General features: G+C 42.0%; 1 protein-coding gene across 2 annotated transcripts in view; it reads right to left on the reverse strand.

Annotated features, from left to right (window-relative positions):
• The window catches only part of Oca2 (OCA2 melanosomal transmembrane protein), a 378,404-nt gene that overhangs the window by 230,848 nt on the left and 125,745 nt on the right, over positions 1–21,811 (reverse strand). For both annotated transcript variants that reach the window (XM_008833639.2, XM_008833638.2), the window contains exons 10-17: positions 16,518–16,589; positions 14,383–14,448; positions 11,763–11,819; positions 9,755–9,879; positions 8,254–8,392; positions 4,266–4,398; positions 3,004–3,151; positions 1,062–1,119 (exon numbers count right to left, since the gene is read on the reverse strand). In XM_008833639.2, coding sequence (XP_008831861.1) covers positions 1,062–1,119; positions 3,004–3,151; positions 4,266–4,398; positions 8,254–8,392; positions 9,755–9,879; positions 11,763–11,819; positions 14,383–14,448; positions 16,518–16,589 — 798 coding nt within the window. The remainder of the gene's footprint in view (positions 1–1,061; positions 1,120–3,003; positions 3,152–4,265; positions 4,399–8,253; positions 8,393–9,754; positions 9,880–11,762; positions 11,820–14,382; positions 14,449–16,517; positions 16,590–21,811) is intronic.

The following is a 21,811-nucleotide window of genomic DNA, read 5'->3' on the forward strand; positions in this document are numbered from 1 at the left end:
TATATATATATATATATAAGGTTTTGACTTCCTAAAAAAATAAGTCAGCTGTTTTAGAGGATGTTTTTCCTCATTAACACAAAAATAAATTTTGTCTCATGTATAGTTATAGCAATAAAAAGAACAATATTATTCGGTTATAACTGCATTTGAAGTAATAGAATGATATTAGAAATAAATGATAAATGATGCAGGTGGCAGCTGTGTTAATGATGATCATGATCAGAACCCAGTGTGAGAGTGCATCCAGACCCCACATTATGCCTCATGGCTTTCTGCAGCTAGTATGTGTTAACTAAACCAGATAATAATGAATTTGGGGCAATACACTCATACATATAAAATAAAAATAAACAAATCAAGCCAGGTGTGGTGGCACACGCCTTTAATCCTAGCACTTGGGAGGCAGAGGCAGGTGGATCTCTGTCAGTTCAAGTCCAGCCTGGTCTACATAGTGAGTTCCAGGACAGCAGAGGCTACAGGGAGACCCTGTCTCAAAAAGACAAATAAATAAATAAATTTGTTAATTTTGGTATCTTTGGGGGGGATGACAGAGTCTACCTGCAGTCCCACCTGGCCTGGAATTACTATGTAGACCAGGTTGGCCTCCATCTCCTACAGATCCACCTGCCTCTGCCTCCCAAATGCTGGGTTTAAATGTGCACACCACCACATAGCAATAATAATTTTTTTTAGGACATGGTCTCCCGTAGCCCCAGCTGTCCTGGAACTCACTGTGTAGACCAGGTTGGCCTCCATCTTACAGAGATTCATCTGTCTCTGCCTCCAAAGTGCTGCGATTAAAGAACCATACCTGGCAATAATAAATTCTTTTACACCTATGAGTGTTTTGTCTGCATAAATGTAAGTGCACCTGTGTCTTGCAAAGATCACAAAGGCCAGAAGAGGAAGACAGATTCCCCTGGAACTAGAGTTGCAGATGTTTGTGAACTCTGAACCATCTTTCCAGTCCCAATAATAACTTTTTTAAGGAAAAAAAAATCAATCACTCTTTTCTACAAGCTTTGAACCAGGATTCTCTGAGAAAATGAAATAAATACCTTTCTTTGTAGCTCCTGTATATTGGTCTCCCAATTTTTATCATCCTGTGAAATCTGTCTGTAAGAGAAAAGGACTCTCATTACTTTGCTGTTGCAGAGCTCACTGCTCCTTGAGCCTAGCAAGGTGCCACTGATAGCATGGGAACCTGTGAGCCACTGTGAGTCTGACACAGGGGCACTATGTTCATCACTAACAAAAGGTGTTCTTTTTCTTTATTTCCAAAGAAAACAACACAAATAATGACTGTAAAGTTCAGTGAAGTGTGTGAGAACAGTTGTAGAAAATATCATAAAGAGTACATGTCAATGCACAAGAACAGTGACGTCCTCATGGATTGATTCCAAGATGACACCTTCAAGAATGTGGAAATCCGTAGATGCCCAAGTGCCTTACATGAAATAATGTGTATAGGTTATATTATACAGACACCTTCCCACGTGCTTTCAGTTAGAGTTGTTATTTATTATACTTAGCGCAATTAAATGCTAGGTAAATAGCTGTCATTTTGTATTGCTTAGGGAATAATGAAAAGAAAAAAGGCTATGCATGTTCAGTACAGGCATAAGTTTTTTCAAATATTTTATCAATAATTTGCTGTATGTGCAGATGTGTAATCTGCAGGTAGAGAGGCCCAACTGTACTTTCCACGTTTTTGAATTTCTTTGTTTTCAAAATGAGGACATTGTATCTTTAAACCAACTTGAAAAAAAAAAAGTGATAAAGGAACTACCATCGATGGTAATTTTATCCACTGAAAATCAGTTTTGAAGAATTTCTGTATATACTTCCTTCCTTCTTCAAGTCATCCCCCTCCCTGTTCCAGGCCCCCTTATTTTCTCCATTTGCCTTTCTGTGTGTCTGTCTACCTGTCTTTCTGTCTGTATATGTCTGTCTGTGTTGCCTGTATGTCTGTGTACAGGTACATGCATATGCATGTGGAGGTCAGATGTCAACTTCAGGTGCTGTTGTTCAGGAGATATCTACCTTGTTTTTTTAAGGCGAGGTCTCTGGGACCTGGGACTTCTGGATTGGGGTAGGTGGGCTTTTATTAGAGGCATGTTTGTGTCTGCGTGTAGGTATGTGCACGTGAGTGCCAGTGCTGGCAGAGGTCAGAGGCTTTGAATACTCCTGAAGCTGGAGTTTTTAACCCACCCAACATAAATGCTGATATCCAAACTCCAGGCCTCTGCAAGGGCAACATACGTTCTTAGGCGGACCATTTTTGATTCTACACCTTTACATTGCCACCAATTCTCAGCTCAGTTGTAGGACACTTCACTCTCTTCCAGGGGCTTTCATATCAGAGCTTCCTGGATGGAGCCCAGCACCTTGTCAAAGCAAGGAGGAAACTCTCACCAACTTATGGTTATCTTAAAGCCTCCGCTTTAGTTAAAAATGAATGCCAAGAAATGAACCGACTAGTATTTCCATTTCCTTTGGGGACCTGAAACATCAGCTACTGGAAATGTTGCTCACTGTTTAACTGTGTTTTGCAGCAGTTGCAATTTAAAGGTGTGTCTGTAGGACAACCCAGTGGCTAAGAGTATGAGTCCCATCCTCAATGTCGCTCTTTATGAAGTGTACAACCCTGACTCAGTCGCTCAAATTCTAAGTGCTTAGGATTTTCAACCTTAAAGTGTACCAATTCCAACATGTATCTGACTAAGCTGAGGGTCAGATAAAATACCTCTTAGCCTATTAGAGGCTTAGCACAGTGAGTGTCAACCTAAAAATTACTCATTCATACACAATTTGTGTTGTTCTTTAGTAATGTCATAAAAGTTTTTATTAAAAAGTCATTTTAATTCAATGTGGCTATTACACGACATTTGGTTGCAATGGAGTATGCTGCTCACTCAATGCCACCATTAAGCACAGTCTGTAAACCCATAAATCATAAACCCAAGCAGGATCCTGCTTAGTACCTGTGGAGCTTAGTACCTGTGGAAAGTGTGCAGCCTTTGGGCCAGCAGGTGTTCCAGCGCCAGCACTTTCCCCAACAGCAGGCCACGCACAGCTGTCTCCTCACGGCTGGCTGGGCTGATGCGCTGAGCAGTCAAACGCCAGACATGAATCTCATGCTTCAATTCTGCAGAGAAATACAAGTAAAGTTGGAATCTCCCTACCCTCAAATGTCAGCAAACCTGCCTCTGATCACCCCATACTGACACTGTGCAGGTAGCCCAGGGTCCACCCAACATAGGCACCTCTCAGCATGAGTTATGATGATGGAGTCAGAGGACAGAGTTGAACTTTAAAAGTCATCATGGAAGCTAAGCATGGCGATTTCAACTCTTTGAATGAAGAACAAAGTTCTTTCTTGAACAGTACATTAAAGCTAGCATTTAAGACCCCTAGCCCCTTCTCACATGCCTGCTTTAGCCAAATCTAGACATTGCTGCTGTGGTGTGAATACAGCTGATCATGACTTCTTGCTTTTAGCTAACATCAAGTGAATATGGCTTATCCCCTCCAAATCCATGTGCCATCTTATGCAGCAAGAACAACTCACCAGTGGCTGGGGCCAGGTTCTTAGACCTCCAGTCTGCTGGACAGTAAGCTGTTATAAATTAGCCTCTAACCTTTATAGCTTGCCCAAGCTAGAGTGCTATTATAGCAACATAAATGGACTAAGCCAATTGCCCAGTCTTTGAGTAGATTTAGAAACAGATCTTCTGAATATCAGCAGCATGAGTGTAATTCTCAAATAGCCAGGCTAGGCATCACAGGTGAACATTTGGTAGGAGCCAGGAGGAAGAAAGGCACCCTGTCCCACCCAGGAGAGAGAGGGAGCTGGCTTGGTGAAATGCTGGCCTGAACAGAATGAACAGCACTTTCACTCATGGCTGAATTCAGATACCTTCTGATAGAGAACTGGAGACAGGTGATTTGTCCTTTGTTGCCTCCTAATATAGTAAGATGTTTATGAAACTTGCATTTAACTTCTATTTTACATTTTTAAGAATTATATAAGCGAAGAGCCAAAACAGCAGGTTAGAAGCAAGCCGTTCTTTCTAGCATCTCAGCAGGCTTAGACTGAAGCAGCCAAAAGTGGTTTGTTGGTGAGGTGGGAGGTAGGTATAGACAGTCACTGCTCCTGAGCATGCAACATCCCGGGGACAAGCACCTCCCTGGTGATCCTTATGGAAGAGTAACCCCCTCCCCCAGGGCTGAGGGAGACATGGGGAGAGTCTTATACCCACCAACAATCTCACTGGGTTCCTTGTTATAAAGCTTTTTGTTCCAGTACAGGAGTCTGAGGAGTGGAAAGGAGACCAGGAGAACGAGGCAAATTCCGATGAACATGTGTGCTGTGAATCCCGCAAAGTCCAGGCCCTGGAGGAGGAAAGGGGCAACACGCAGCATGTGGGCCAGGGAGGGCTAAGGTGGATGTGAGCTGGAATCAACAGGGGCCCTAGGAGCCTCAGGTCAAGGATCCTGCAGTCGTTCACAAAGCCTACAGCAGAACGCTGACACTTCCCCATAACATCATAAAACTTGAAACATTTTTAAAAAGCCAGTGCTTACATGAACAACCAGCCATCTCTGAAGGAAACAAAAATAGGCTATCACAACTAACTCCAGACTACGCAGCCTGCCTTTACCACAGGGCTAATATGTTCCCCCAGGATGGGGTGAAAAAAGACTGGAAGGGTCAAACATTAAATGGTGTGGTAATGTTCAGCCATTTAAAGGTGGATTGGCTTTTCTAAACATTTGACTAACGTCCCTGCTGTGGATTGGAAGGGACATCCTCCTGACTGGAAAGCTTAGCCTTCCCACCCCTGAGCACTGCTGAGGCGACACAGAGCACTGAGACCCAACCACAAGGGTTGCAGCAGCCCTCCCACGTCCTGTTTCTTCTGCCTGCCCCTAAGTTAATTTGTTACAGAATAAGACGCCAGTATCCTTGGTTACTTTTGTTTCTTTTTAGTTCTTTTGTAATGATAAGTACATATATGTGCATGTCCCTTTAGCCCCAGTATGACAGACAAGGCCTTGAAGCTAGTCAACTGTGGGATTTGAGTAGTATCCATGAAGAACAAGTGCCATACAGGGGGCCAGAGGCACCACAACAGTGTGGCATTGGGATCCTAGGATGTAGGAGACCATTACAATAAGGTGGTGAGGACACAGAGGCCACTATGGTATGCTCATGAGATGTGGTCTGACAAGCCCCACAGGCTGTCAGTGAGTTACTGCAGAACCATGGGCAACATGGGAGTTAGCAAACCACCTTCCAACAGCTTGGATTAGCGGGAGAATATAAACTATGATAGTTTATTAAAACGTATTTGTTCCCTCACTTCTATAAAAGATCGGAAGCCACAACTGCTAGAGCTACAACATAATTAGAAGTTATATCAAAGAGAGGGCTCGCCAGTGAATGATAACCTAAAGTTCTGAATCTCTTAAATTATCAGCATGTCCTAAGGCTGTCCTTGAAAACAGCGTTACAAACAGCAGATGGAGCCACATGAACTGTTTCACAGATCCAGGAAAACAGAGGTAGGACTCTTGGACTGCTTTAAACTGACCATGTAAGACTTAACCACTGGGGGGGCAGGCTTTGTTTGTTTCTTTTGTGTCTTTTTGTTTGAAACAGAGTCTCACTATGTAATATAGTTCAGACTGGTTGCCTCAACCTCCTAAGTAATGGGATTACAGGCACGTGCCACCAAACCTAGCTCAGAATTTACCACTTTTCAAGTAGTTCTTCAGTAAAAATATTACCTTGAACTTTACGTTTACCTGTACAGTTCATATCCCAGATCTCTAATTGGAAGATTTCATAATACTTTTAAGTATTTATGAAAATGTTTTAATTTCCTTTAAAGTCAGAAAAAAATGAGCCCAAGAAAATGGTTTAAGGTATAATATTAATCCATGTACCTTTAAATCAACTTAGTCATGAAACATAATTGTTAGTCATTTTAGCGCATATGGCCAGCAAAGGCAGAAGTTCCTATATCCTGAATAATTCTGAGTCTCTTTGGAATGTAAGACCTAAAGTCTTGTTCCATTAGAAATAGTGAGGCAATTGAAGAAAAATGATGACTAGGTAAATGAAAAAAAAATGATAATAAAAAAAACTAAGGTGGCCCTAGGAGACATCCATAGCAAAGTAATACAGCACTGGGGGAAGTGGCTATGAGAGTTGTAACAGGTGGCTTTATCCAGCGGGAAAAGAGAGAACAGAAAATCCCAAGCTGATCATTTTCAAAAATCAGCAGGGGCAGATGCAACGTGCGCTGGGAGGCCAGTGTTCACACTAAGCTTACACATGTGTCTGGGCCTCCCCACAACTTTTACATCCCTTTGTAGCTCCCTAGACATTCTCCTTACTGTCCACAGTAACAAAAGCACCTCCCATCACAATTGCACCAACCCAGTGCTTAAATGCAGACTTTCCATCTTGCAAGGTGCTGCTTCTGCTTTTTTCTTTTAACCTTATTTTGTACTTTGTGGGGCGCTCTAATGAGCCATTTTCTTCTTAACAACCTCCACTATGTTTGATGGATCCAGTGAACAGATGCTGAAGCATGTGACATAACCAATAGAGGGCGCACACCCCTGGAAAGTCAGAACATTGTCCTTTCAATGTGTACTTAGGATGAAGCTGAGGAATTCCTGGCCCACCAGCACCATTTTCTAAATACTATACTTTCAGGCTAGCACTGTGACAAGTCCAAAGAGTTCACTGCATTGTAATGGGATGGTTCAAACTAATGTGGTTTCTTACATTCTTCTACGTGAAAAACTCAAATACTTATGAATTGTTAAGTTGAATGTTTTCTGATGTGATTTGAAACCAAAATTCAGACACCAAGTAAGGAAAGGACATATGGCTGCATGTAATAGAGATAGGAGACACAGGTGTGGGCCAGCAAAGCACATGAGGGTCCTGACATGTGCAACTGAGGGAGGTTAAGAGCTACATCATGCTTCCTCCAGCATGCCTGAAATGAACGAACCACAAAGGGGGTGGACATTATCAACAATGTTGGCCTAAGAGGAGAAAGAATGAAAAACAAAGGCCGTGAAGCCACAGGTACTGAAGAGCTTTGTGGAAGGAGAATGCTCACATAGGAGACTAAGAAATGGCCAGAGAGGCAGAGCAAGAGCCAAGGAACTGACAGTGTCATCCCATCCAATGGGATGGAAGGGAGTGTTTGCAGGGAAGCAATGGAGGGACATCATTTTCTGAGGTTGTGGATTTGAGACACAGCCTTTCTATGAAAGGGCATAAATTGTCCCTTAAGTTCTGTATGAGAGTACACATCAGTGAACTACCACGAGTGACTGGAGACCACTCTGTCCATTTGTATATGCTTTGACCATAGCTGCTTTCATGTTGCAGTGGTAGAACTGAGTGCCTGCAGCAGAGCTCATATTGCCCACATGCAACTATAGTAACCATATGACTTTTTATGAATGTTTTCTGGCCCTGTTTCAAAGGAATCTTGCACATTTTTATGTTGTATTTTCACCATAATCAGTCTTAAATTGCTCTAGACTGAACTGTGAACCCCTCCCCAATTCTCTTGTTCGCATATAACTCCCATTTGGAGAAGGAACCTTTTGGAGGTGATGAGGTTTAGATGAAGTCATGAGCCTACAGCCCTCGTGTGGGGACTAAACCCTGTGAGAGAGACACCAGCCTCTTAGCTTGCACTCTGCCTCACTTCCTCTCCTTCACCATCTGTCTTTATTTTATGCACAAAGGAAATAGCTATTAAAACTTACAGAGACTTTCCAAGGATGTCTAAGACCTTCATTTTCCAGCCTTTAAAAAGAAAAATTTAAGGCCTTCATCAGTAAATTTATCTCCCACAGTTGAGAAAGGAATCCCACATTTCCAGAAAGATGGAACAGGTCATTTTGTTAATGCTAAAAGAAAATTCTATTATTAGTAATATAGTTAATATACTATGACTAAATAGATCACATCATCCCATTGTCTCTTTAAAAACACATCAGAATGAAAATGAAGACAGTTTGGACTACTTCACACCACACTAGAGGTCAACCACCTTACACCCTACTCACCATGACCAATAATGTGCATTGTGGGTGGGTGACATCCAGGCCTTGCTTTCCACTTACTAAAAGAACCAGGCACTTTGGGTAGAGTGCTAAGCTAAGCTGTGCATTTACTGAAAGCGACCCTAATGTACTGGTGGTACTTACCATTTTTCTCAACTCCTGGTTGGAAACAATAATAACATTTGGTGGGTCCCCAATGGCAGTGGCAGCACCTCCAATATTTGTGAAGATCACTTCCGCAATCAGGACTTGTCGTGGATCAAGATTGAGCACCTCACATAACCTATCATGAATGAAAGTGATAGCCCCACTATTGGCATCAGAAAAGGCCTATGTACAATCCAAATGTTTAAAGCATTTGCTTGTGCAAGGAAGGCACACATACACACACACATACACACACACACACACGCACACACACACACACACACACCTGTGAGAAAGGTAATGCTGGGATAACCAACTGTATCAACAGCCTCAGGCACCTCTGATTATGAGAACTGCATGTCTTTTTTAATTTTATTTATTTTTATTTTATGTGTGTGAGTGTATCCCCTGCATGTGAGTGCACCCGTGTCATGCAATGCTGCAGAGGTCAGAAGAGGGTGTTGGATTCCCCTGGAACTGGAGTTAAGGATGGTTCATAGCTGCCATGTGGGTGCTGGAAATAGAGCCCAGGTCCTCTGTAAGAATAGTCAGTGCTCTTAACCACTGAGCCATCTCTCTAGCCCCTGCAATTCTTTTTTTAATATTTTATTTGTTATTTTTATTTTATGTGTATGAGTATATTGCCTGCATCTGTGTAAGTGCATCCATCTCATGCAATGCCCGCAGAGGTCAGAAGAGGGTGTCAGATCCCCTGGAACTGGAGTTACAATTGTTAGCTGCCATGTGGGTGCTGGGAATCAACCGAGGGTCCTCTGCAAGAACAGCTAGGGCTCTTAATTGCTGACCCATCTCTCTAGCCCCAGAGAACTACATTTTTTCCCAGTTAACCCCCACACTCTGGGCCATCAGTTTAAGGATATATTCTCTCTTTTCCCCAACAGTCTGAAGGGAACACCATTCCCTGTGTGTCAGGCCCCAGTGAAGGGAAAAGCTTGAAGCAGGTAAGTGAATAGGTTCCAGTCATCAGATGCCATGAGGAGAGTGGTGGACAGTAACCAATACTTAACCTGCTGGTGCAGTCCTTTGTCTGTCTTCCCCTTTCCTGATAAGACCTTAGGCTCTCCCCTCACCCTTTCCTTTAACTACTAAGTATGAACTTCTTGCTTAGCTATGGATCTCTGGCCTGGCTGCATAAGCTTTGTCTTGGAGTCTTTGAAAGTCTCACAAGCCTGCTCTGTGGAAGACTAAGCCCTGAGAGTGGTGGAAGACAACAGTGTAGAATTCCATAGGCAAAAATCCTGTTATCTGATGGTCTGTGAATGTCTTGCCTATGTGTCCCCATGACAGCTATCTCCTGAAAAGCAAGACCCACGTCTTTCCACTCCCCATAGTGTTTCTGAGCTCCAGTGACTTCATCGCATTGTTTGCATGTTTAGTGCTCTGCAGTCACGCAAGCCAGAGTTGGCTGGGTGGTGCAGCCGGAAACCACACCTGCCTGAAGCAGGCCCTATATCCGTTTTGGAAGTGCTCTACATACCTTATGGTGACAGGCGTGAAGAGGAGCATGGTGGTGACATTGTCTAAGAAGGCAGAAAGAACAGCAGCAATGAGACAAAGCATGATGATCATGGCCCATACTCTTCCTCGAGAAAGTCGGTATGCCTAAAACACATGGGAAGGAACAAGCCAGAATCAGCACATTCACACAGCAGACTGTTTTACACTAATGACTCCAGGGAATAGGGACCAAAATAAATTCCCATTCAGAATTTCCAAAGAGCTTTGTTGAAGAAATTATTTTTCAAAAGAAATTTTCAATTCCAAGGCCAAAATCAAGCTCAGCGCCAGCCTTTGTATTTGTAGGGTAAGATTCCTTATCCACCATGCACAGAAGGGGCAGTTCAAATTCTGGAGGTCAGAGCCTGCTGACAGAGTCACTAGGGTTTCAGTTAAAATGCAAAGTCTCAGTGAGGTATCATTTTACACCTGTTAGAATGATTTTTATCAGGAAAGATGAAAGATAACAGGGCTGGGGATATATGCCCATGGTAGAGTCCGTGTGTAGCTTGCATGAGTCCTAGTTCAATCCCCAGAACCATGCAAACTGAGTGTGGTGGCTCAGGCAACACTCCCAGCAGTTGGAAGGTAGAGCATCCAGCCTCCAACTCGTTGCTGAAGATGACCTGGTTCCAATTTGTTTACTGGAGAGCTGTTCCAATATATGGAATCAACCTAAGTGTTTATCAACAGATGAATGGAAGAAGATAATAAGCATCATACGTAAACATCATGAAATACTATTCACATGTGTAAGGGATAAAACCCTCACATTTTCAAAAATAGGGTTACAGTTGGAAGGCATGATTTTAAGTAGAATAAGCCAGGCACATATACAAATACCACAGGGTTTCACTTCTATGTGGAATCTAAGAAAGCTGATCTCATAAAAGAAGAGAATAGAATGTGGTTACTAGGTTGGGAGGGAGAGAACAGAGAGACACTAGTCAAAGAGTACAAAGTGCAGTCAGAAGGTATGGATTGACCATTGCACAGGCAGAGTGACTATATTCAAAGTAGTATCATTTCAAAATAACTTAAAAAGAAATTTTAAATGTGTCACCATAAAAAGATAAGTGAACTAATACACTAGTTGGTTTGATTTAACCATGACCCATTGTATATATGTACAGTGAAACATATTTTACCCCCAAATTATTTGCCAGTTAAAGTCATGGTTTGTCAGTTAAAATAATAGTAGTAATAGGGGTTGGCGAGATGGCTCAGTGGTTAAGTGTACTGGCTTCTCTTGCAGGGGACCAGGGTTCAGTTTCCAGCACATGTCAGCTAATGACCAGCCATGACACCAGGTCCAGGGGAGTCAGAGCCCTCTTCTGGCCTCCACGGACATTGCATGCAAATGGTACACTTAACATATATGCAGGAAAAACTTTCATACGTGTAAAATAAAAATTAATTAATTAAATTAAAAAATAATAGTAGTGATAATTTTTAAAAGACTTTTAAGGGGCTAGTATATAGCCCAGTGACAGAACACATACTCAGCATATACAAGGACTGTGTTCAATCCCCAGATGAGTAAATGAATACAATCTTTACAAGATTAAAGAAACAAACATGATTTTCCCTAATTTAAAAATCATGACTGTGTATGTGCACAATATCTAGAAAGTAATTGCTAAAATTATTTTACCAAAAGGCAAAGCAATCAGAAGCTGATGGCTTGAAATATTCAGAGACTCTAATACGCAAAACAAGTTTTGATGTGTAGCTCTCACCAGCCAATTTAAATAATATTATACAAATATTCAACCTGAGAACTCTTTGCCTCGATGCCCCTCTTTGTGTATGGGAAAGCTGAAGGTATTGCTGGGAACCTTGTTTAGCACAGCAGCTATACCCAGCTTTCCTGAAAGGATGATGAAATTTCAAATGATATTTTAATTTACTAAATATATAATGCTAGAATAATATGTCAACTAGTTAGTATACAAATATTAAACCCAACATCATACCATCATACCTACCTTTACAGCACAATAATCAAAAAATCCAGTTTCTGAAAATATGGCTACTAAGATCATCTAAAGGGAAAGAGGAAAAATAGACAGGGAGATTCTTTTAGCAAAATACCACAATGGAACAATGTCACGTGACCAAATATGCATTTGAGGTCTGCTCCCAAAGCTGCGTATCACCAAGCTACTTGCTGTCTTGCTAAGTATTCACCATGTCTCCCATCCACCTACTGCCTCCTTGAGTGGATCCTCTTATCAGTGGCTTTGCATGTATATTTTTGTCCAGGGATTTTTCCCTAAGGCATGTTATCATCCCATCTAATCCTCCCAACAAACATCAAATGCTATTATCACTCTGTTCTATAGACCAGAGAGACAGATGGCTTGCTCAGACTCAGAGCTAGAAGCAGGGAAGGAGGTAGGCCAGCAGCTGCCCTCTTTACCTGATTTCTCCACAGCAGCACTTAGACATCTTACTATTTTAAAACTGGATCAAAATTTGCTTCTTACTGTAATTCAACTAAATTTTTTTTCTTGCAAATGTGGTGACCATGAGCAAGACCACTGAATAAACTGTATAAAACAACAATGTCCCAAAATCACTTTAGACTCAGTACCAACCTTGTCTAGAGCACTTTCCTAACCAAGAGGTCCTTGTGGGGCTGTTCTAACATGTGGCACTTCATGGGAACATAAGAAGACAGATATGGGTGGCAGCCTGGCCTTCTACTGTCATGGGGAACCATTCCCTCTCTGGCAGAACAAGAACTAGGGTAGGCTACCCCAGGAAATAAGTCAGGTAAAGTAGAATCTAGTAATGTACATTTTCTATGCTACCCCTATACAAAATCATAGAACCAGTAAGTACTTGCTAGATTGATTTTAATTGATAAAAAGAAAACATATTAGGTCATTCTTATGGGCTGAATTATGTCCATCCTCCTCAAAACTCTTATGTTGAAGCCCTAACCTCCAGTACATCAGAATGTGGTTGCACTTGGAGACAGGGCTTTTAGGGGAATTATTTAGTTAAATGAGGCCATTGGGGTGAACTCTAATTGAATGAGAGCTGTCCCTATAAGGTGGGGATTAGGATACAAGTGCATAGAGGGAAGAACCTGTCAGGACACAGATAGAAGACAGGCATCCACAGCCAAGGAGAGGAGCCTCAGAGGAGGTCAGCCCTGCCTATACCTTGGCCCAGACTTCAGCCTCTTTATCTATGAGAAATAAATTTTCATTCTTTAAGCCACAAACTCTATAATGCTTTTATGGCAGTTCTAGCAAACTAACACACCATTTGTTTGACTTTACTAAAAGTAATATACTGAAGTCATCTGGTATACCTCCTTCCTCCATCCAGATGTCCAAACCCTATGCATCTTTCAGCACCCAACATAGGCGTTGGCTCCTCCATGAAGCCTGAGTTCAGAGATCAGTTCCACCTTCCTGCATGGAGAGACTGGCAGCACTACTTTGGGTCACTTTGAAGGCTGAATTAGTTACATCTGCCAGCTTTGCAAGGACAGATGCAAAGAAATGAGGATACAGGACTAGAGGGCTAACTCAGTGGTTAAGAGCACTCACTGCTCTTGCAGAGAACCTGGGTTTGATTCCCAGCACCCACACAGCAGTTATCAACCATCTGTGACATCAGGTCCAGGGGACCTGACACCCTCTTCTGGCCTCTGGGGGCAGTTGTACACATGTGGTATGCATACATACAATCAGGCATACACAGGTACACACAAAACAAAATAAACAAATGAAATTTTTGGAAGGAAGAAAAGAAGGAAAGGTGAGAGGGAGGGAAGGAGGAGTGGAAGAAAGGAGAGATGAAGGGAAGGAAGGAAAGAGGGAAAGAAGGAATGAAAGAAGGAAGAAGAGGGAGGAAGGAATGGAAAAAGGAAGGAAGGAGGGAAGGAAGGAAGGAAGGAAGGAAGGAAGGAAGGAAGGAAGGAAGGAAGGAAACATAGTGACCCGTTTTCCACAAAGTGATCCTCCTCCCAGTACAGGGCAGATGAAACCTCGAAGACCACTTGACTCTTCGGGGACTGGCTCAAGCAGGAATCATCCCTGCTTTTCCCAAGGCCTTGCCAAATTCTACTTTTTCTAGCTAAACTGACTGGCGAGTCCTATTTCACACTAATCCACTTGCATATTGAAGTTTCTTTCCTACATTGACCTAGTATTCCTCACAGCATAGAGAGGCCACTTGACAATATAATAAATTGGTAAACACTAGAACTATCACTTAGGGACATTTTTTTCTTTATATGATCAATATTACTTTTCCAATCACTGAAACTGTTGCATGGTTCATTTATTTAGAATATACCATTCTTTATCTCAAGGGTAATAAATGAAAGAATTTCCAACTTGTGTAAATGAATGATATTATTTCATTGCTCAACAAGCCTAGAGTGGAATTCTTCAGTTAACTAACCAGACTACCAGTCATTCTGCCCTCCTCAAGAGAAATTAGCTGGATCTTCACTAACACCTCTCAATCAAGACCTAACTGTCAAGAGATATGACATCTTTAGTATAATGACAGGATCAGCAGCCACAGTGGCAAAGTGAAGGACCCAGGCTCAGAGCCATGTCCTGCTGAGAAGACTGTAATTACCATGCCAAACAGCAGGGCCAGAGTCTCAAAATCAATCCACTCCACCACGTGGGTCAGGCTGGGTCTCTGCAATGAAAGCACAAATTTGTCAATTAATCCTGTGCATCAACCTCCTGGAGAAAGCTCTAAAAATGTGCTTCCCTTACTGCAAACCCATACATTGGGCCAAAGTGGGAAATGCACCATCCACTTACTTGCCTTTGAAATTGGATTATAACATTGCTGAATAACATTCAGTGCATCTGTAACATCAAAACTAGGCTTGAAAATGGGGAAAATATTTAACCCTGCCCCCAGAAACTCTAGGAGAACTACTGCCTGGATTGCAGGTTCAGTCTGCTCATGTCTTCCTCACCAGAATGCATGAGAGACAGATCTTTATCTGGTTCGCCATATGCCACCAGCACGGTATGAATTGAGGGACGGCTAGAGCCCAGCCTATTGGGAAAGGGCAGTTCACTGAGTGGACCAAGGGATTTCCTACTGCATGTGTGGGCCATGTGTACCTATGTGCCTATGTGTACCATGTGTACCCATGTACCATAAGAGCAATTTTCCAAACAAGATACATTGCTACCACCATACTTGTGAGAAGAAGAGCACCACCCGAAGACTTGGCAGCATCCCCATCCCAGCCCAATTAGCACCTCCACTTCCTAGGACCTAGATTCTAGCTTGAACAGCCCTCTCTAGCCTGTGGCTAGCAGCTTCATTTTCCCAGTGTCATTTTCCTGAAGTCAGCACCACTAACACCTTCCTGCACAGCCTGGTTTAATTATTAACTTCCTTGTGACTAAACCAGATCTCAGTCCCTTCTCAGCATGATTTAAAAAAACAAAACCTAGCCTGTGAGAGACGTTTGCTCTCTCCCCCCACTTCTCTGATGAGAGCCCTTCTCAGGTTTAGGCCATGGACCTGCTGTCTCATCTTTCTTTTCTTCTTGCAATGCCCAACTAGTATTGAAAACAACAGTTTGATGGGCCTAGAGAGATGACTCAGCAGTTAAAAGCACTGGCTGCTCTTCTAAAGGAACTGGGTTCAATTTCCAGCACCCACATTGTGGCTCACAACCATTTGTAACTCCAGCTCCAGAGGATCCAACACCTTCTTCTGACCTCTGTACATACATACATGCAGGCAAAACACTCATACACATAAAATTAAAAAATTAAAAAACAGTTTGGGGCTAGGATATAGTTCAGTGGCAGAATGTTTGCCTAACATGCACGAGGCCTTGGATTCCACTCCAAGTTCTACACGACAAAAAAAAAAAAAAAAAAACCAGTTTTCTTACCTCTAAATTTTAGAATTCTGGTCTATTTAAGCTTTCAGTTTAGCATTTGTTTATACCAAATCTAGCCAAGAAAGGGATCAAGTTCTTACAACTGCTTTCAGGCTGGTTAGACATACAAATTTTAAATCAAAAGAAAACACAACACAAATAACTAACTCAAAATAACTGATTCAATATACTTCCCTATATAGTTATTTGAACAAATCATTATTTGGGGTTGGTTGACTGTCCTGTCAGTAGTTTTCAGGAAAAATCCATCAGTCTATAGCTGCTTTCAGATTCAGTTCTGCGGTGTGGTCGCCTCTGTGAGGGCCCTGAGTGCAGAGTCAGCATTGCCCCTCCAACAATTCTGCCTCCTAAGAGGTCCTAAGAGTGTTTCCTAAGAGTTCTCAGGCTCCCCATTCTCCTCATGCAGTTCCCACGCCCCTGCCTAGTGGACCCCGTTACTTACATACAGGCATCTTCAGGGCCTGTGATGTTGCAGGACAGAGCCTCAGCCCCACGAGCTCCACCTCCACATCTGCTGGTTGGAAACCCAAAAGCTGACAGGACTAGATTCATCTCTAACACCACTTGGCCACACACTGGGCAAATGTAAGACTGAGGAGCCTTTCTTCAACCCAGATGGAGACTAAGCTACATGGATCAGTGTGATGACATCAAGTGACAACTGTCCTTAAAACTAGTTTGGTAGTTCTTGACTCTAGCATAGTTCTTGGGCAAAACCATGGAAGCAGCATATAAAAGAATTAAAAGCAACGAACCAAGCCTAAATCCTCAAATGTCCCTGGGTCTGACATAGTATCAAGTATAAGCCAGTGAAGTAAACATTACAACTTACATCACCAACCACAGCCAGTGCTGCTAACGCTGCAAGAGCCCCCAGCATGGCTGCCAGAGTTCTGTGAACAATCTGGAAAGAAACAGGAAATGAATTCATTGCAGTCCACAAGGCATTAACACACAGAAGTCTACATTGGTATGAGTGTTCCATTCACCATTGTATACCACACCATTCAAACAATAAACAAATCAAATGATAAACAAGTCTGCTTTTTATGAAAGCTGCTTTCATTTCCTATCACGTGGCCCTGATAAAACAGTGGAAAGCTGAACTCTGGAGTAAATTGTCATTAAGTAATTACCATATACTCCCTAGGCAACTGAACTTTTAGTTCAGCAACATAAATCGATTCTTCCCAATTACTGAGACTATTGTTAAACCAAAGGTACACTGCCAGATGCTTCATTTAATTGAGACTTCAGAACTGTCACTGAATTGCAAAAGGATCTTATCTATTAATTATAATTAAACTGGACGTGGAACTTCTAATAGCAAATATACTAGAAAATTTGAACCCTCAGACATTACTGATGGAAATGCAAATGGTAAGGCAACTGTGGAAAACAGTTTGGCAGCAGTTCCTTAAACAGCTAAACATAAGTTGACCCTATAATGTAACAATTCCACTAGGAATCTGCTGCGTATAAATGAAAACATGTATCCCCATAAAGCATGAATGTTCTAAACAGCATTATTCAAAATAGGCCAAACCTGGATATAGCTGCACTTCCGTTTGTACTACTAGATTTCAGTGTTAGTTTTCAAGTAATTTTGTACCTGCTTTTGAGATACTCGGTGTTTAGATTTTTAAGAAGTAATATATTGGTTGTAAGTACAAATACCTAAGTTCTAACAAATGGCTACTAAATTACAATAATTCCTTTCCTTATCATCTGCTTTTCAGTTTCAGTTGATGACATGTGTTAGCCCTTCTTCTTTATCTGATGCTTAGGTGACTCTAGGAAGCAGTCAGGAAGGACAGACTTCATCCTCAGTATTCCAACCTGGAGAACAAGCCTGAAGCTGCAAGAGCGGAGACTCGGAGCTACAGCCTCCACCTCATCATTCCTCTCCTTTCTCTATACAGGGCAAGGCAAGACAGTCCCAGCCTTAATATACCTTCTATTTTTAGTTGCTTATGCATTGCATTAACACTTCATGAGTTGAACATGTAGTGATAGGTTTGCAAATAGGTACATAGAATAAAGAGGTGCTATGGTTTGGATGTGTCCCCCAGAACTTCGTGTGTTAGAAACCTAATGACCAAATTTATATATTGATGGCACTAGGAGATGGGGCCTTTGGAAGGTAATTAGGATTGGATAATGGTGGTTCACATGATGGCAGGAGTGGCTTCAGTCAGAAAAAGAAGATCCTGTGTTTCCTGTCTCATCACACGATGCCCTCCATGGTGTGAGGCTGCGGCAAGAAGGTCCTCATCAAATGTGGTGCCATGTTCGTAGAGTCTCAGCCTCCAGAACTGTGGGCCAATTAAACATCTGCTCTTCATAAGTTGCCTAATTTTGTGTATTTTATTAACGTGACAGAAAATGGCCTAATACAGGAAATAAAGTCACTGTGTAAAGAACAGACAGAAAATGCTGGGAGTAGTCTCCAATCCCATCCAAGTCATGCTGCTTTCTTCTAATTTAACCTTTTGGTTAACTTTGTGGAAAAAATAAGACTTTCCATAAAGATGCCTGAGTGCTAGTCACTGGTCAGCTGAATTGAAGAGCAGCAGAACTGCCCATCTTTTATTAGGCATCTACAGTGTGCCTGGCACAATATTTTGCCCATCTCTTAACAGGCATCTACTGTGTGCCTGATTCAATATTTTACAGATACTGTTTCATGTCCTTTTCAGAACAACCCCATAATGTAGAAACTACCATTTCTCTGTTTTAAACTACCATCTCTCTCTCTTTAAAGAAAGAGTTTCAGCCATAAAGGAGATGCAGAGCCAGAACTCAGACCCAGCATTTTTCTACTCCAGGCATATCTCTCTCTCTCTCTCTCTCTCTCTCTCTCTCTCTCTCTCTCTCCCTCCCTCCCTCCCTCTGGAGGTGTTTAACCATTGATAAAATCAGGGAACTATGTAAGAGACTTTAAGGAGCTATTCACCCTGGAAAAGGTTAACGAAATCAGGGCCTGGTAAATTATTAAATGGATGAGCAAATGTCAAAGCAAGAAGCAGCTTTCAGAAGATCCAAGGGTCTGGTCATCATCCCATTGGTGCCCCAAGCATCAGCACCAAACTCATGTGGGCCACTGCCCTCCTCAGTTCCTTTCTCCTCTGTGGAGCAGTCTCTCCCTAAATATGCATGCTGGCTTACCAGGCAGTCCACACAGGATCATGTCTATGGTGCTCATTGCATGCTTAGGGCATGTGGTTATACTGATTTCTAACTCAGAAACCCAGCTGAGCCCTACACATGTCAGGGAAGAAACTTTCTCTTCTTCCCACTCCAAAAAAAAAAAAAGGATGGTGGTGTAGTTTAATGCTAGAGCATGTAATTAGGATGCATAAGACTCTGGGTGTAACCCCCAAGCACCAAAAAAAAAAAAGTAAAGTAAAAAGAAAAAAGTAAAGTAAAATCTTTTAGATTAAACTGTTCACTAAGAAATGAATTCATTGATTATTAAGAGCCAGGGATCATGGAGGCCTGGGGCAAGGCAGTGTCTTCTGGATATGACAGAATCGTTTCACTCAGGAACTCGCAGCACCTGTGGTTGCCTGCACAAGATCAAGCATGATCAAGCAAGTCAACATTCTAGCATAGAGACACAGGAGCCAGCATCCCTTATAAGAGGAACTGTTGAGCATTGATGGCTTCCCCATTGATGGAGAAGGAAGAGGCCGTTTTCTTAAGGGCGTGACCCTGAGTAACTTGACCATGCTCCAATAGATGGCCCCATACCCATAACACATGGCTAGTACTAATGGGACTCAGGGTTTAGTTTGGAAAAAAAGAAAGAAGGAAGAAGCAAGGAAGGGAGGGACAGAGGGGAAAGAGAAAGAAAGAAAGAAAGAAGGAAGGAAGGAAGGAAGGAAGGAAAGAAAGAAAGAAAGAAAGAAAGAAAGAAAGAAAGAAAGAAAGAAAGAAAGGAAGAAAGGAAGAAAATTAGAAAATGAAGTTAGGAGGGAGACAGGGTATCTGTAGGGTGAGGATAAATATGATCAAAGACATTATGTACATGTATGAAATTCTCAAAGAATAAATAAAAATATTACATTAAAAACTATGGCCTTACCAAAAAAAGAAAACAATTCATTGTACTGGGTAATTTTTGTACAGTTCTAAATTTCTGTGCTTAAAAAAAAGAATTTTTCAACTATCAGGAATAGTAAAAATGCTAGATGGGCCAAAAATAATAAAAATCAATAAAAAGTGTTAAATGATGCTTAGTGTATAGGACTGCATATGTGGGTCCTGGAAAAGACTTCTTCCAGTGGAACTGCTTCCAGAGCACAGCACATACCATCAGCTTCCCTAGCTTGGCCCTGTACACATTCTTCATTAGCACAACGTGTATTCACTGCTCACCATTATTTTTATGTTAAAATTTTCATTGACATGCTCTCTGCTTCCCTGGGCCTGCATGACCCACAGGCCTCTCTCACGGGTAAGTCCATCGTGCCCTCCATATGTTAACTCCCCCAGCCTCATTCACCCTCCCATCTCCCCCACCTGTCTCTCCTCCTAGCCGGAGTCCTGTCCCATTCCTTCTCTTGGCACCCCAGACACCTGGGGAACCACCACTGCTTCCTGATCCTTTTCATCCAAACCAACTCAGTTCCTTCTTGGGTCCCCAGGAGCACTCTGGGACTAGCCCCACCCTCACCTCCCTCTACTTGCCAGGCCTGCAGGACCTGCTAGCCTCTTTCCTGGAGGCTGGGGCTGACCCTTCCTCTTCTGGATCCTTTGTATCCAGAGCTATCCAGCCCCTCAGTGCAGTCCCCAGAAGACCTTGGGGCCGTATCCCCGCCCCCATCTTCCTTTGCATCTCTGGGTGGCACGACCACTAGCTGCGTAAACCACCATCTTTACTGGGCCCAGCTCCCAGGCCACTCCAACCCCCAAATTCCTGAGGCGAAAATCGTTCCTGGAGGGATTCAGAACTTAGGAGAAAGGCTGAAAACATCTGATCCTTATCTGATTTGGGTCTCTGTGGGAACTCCTGAAGACAAAAGCAATCTGGCCACTCCAATATAAAATCAAAAGAGAGAAACAGAAGCTTAGAGGAACCAGCTTTTCATACCCAAAAAGTAAACCACAAAGACACATAAAGTTCACAAAAAGAAGCAGACCTAAACTTGAAGGCTAGAGTCTCACACAAGAATCAGAAACTACAAAACAAATTCACATGTCAAAATCACAGAGAAAACATAATAACATGAAAAACCAAAACAACATATCCCCACTAAATACTAATAGACCTCCAGAGGAGTACAATGAGAACCCCTTAGATAATGCAGGACATGGAACTCAAAAGAACAATTATAAGCATGGTAAAAGAATTCAGTGAATTTAAAGAACACACACACACAAAGAAATCAAAGAACTGAAGGAAGATAGGGATAAACTTCTGAATGAATTCAGAAAAGAGTTAGAAATATTGAAGAATACTTGGGCTGAAATGAAGAAGGAAGTGAAACACTCCATAAGCCAATTAGAAATGACAGGAGAAAGCCTCACCAATAGGGTGAATGAAATGGAAAACAGAGTATCAAGACTGGAAGATAAAGTGGACGAACTAGACCACTCAAGCAAAAATTATGAAAAATTTAAGAAATCACAAGAATGGAATGTGCAGGAATTGTGTGACACCATAAAAAGACCAAACTTATGAATCACAGGCATACAGGAAGGCAAAGAATCCCAAGATAATGGCACAGACCAGCTTGTCAACAGAATCATGGAAGAAAATTTCCCAAAATTAAAAAAAGACTTGCCCATACAAATACAAGAAGATATAGAACACCAAACAGACAGGACCAGAAAAGAAACTATCCATGGTACATTATACTAAAAACACTAAATGTACAAAACAAAGAGACAATACTGAAAGCTGCAAAAGAGAAACAACAAGTCACATATAAAGGAAAACCCATTAGGATTATAGCTGACTTTTCAATGCAAACTATGAAAGCCAGAAGAGCCTGGACCAAAGTATTCCCAGTTTTAAAAGACCACAGATACCAACCCAGAATACTATGCCCTGCCAAAATGCCTATTATAGTCGAAGGGGAAAGAAAAATCTTCCATGACATAAATAGGCTGAAGGAATTC

This window comes from Nannospalax galili, unplaced genomic scaffold (genome assembly GCF_000622305.1).
Source record: "Nannospalax galili isolate Female #2095 unplaced genomic scaffold, S.galili_v1.0 scaffold135, whole genome shotgun sequence".
Lineage (NCBI taxonomy): Eukaryota > Metazoa > Chordata > Mammalia > Rodentia > Spalacidae > Nannospalax > Nannospalax galili.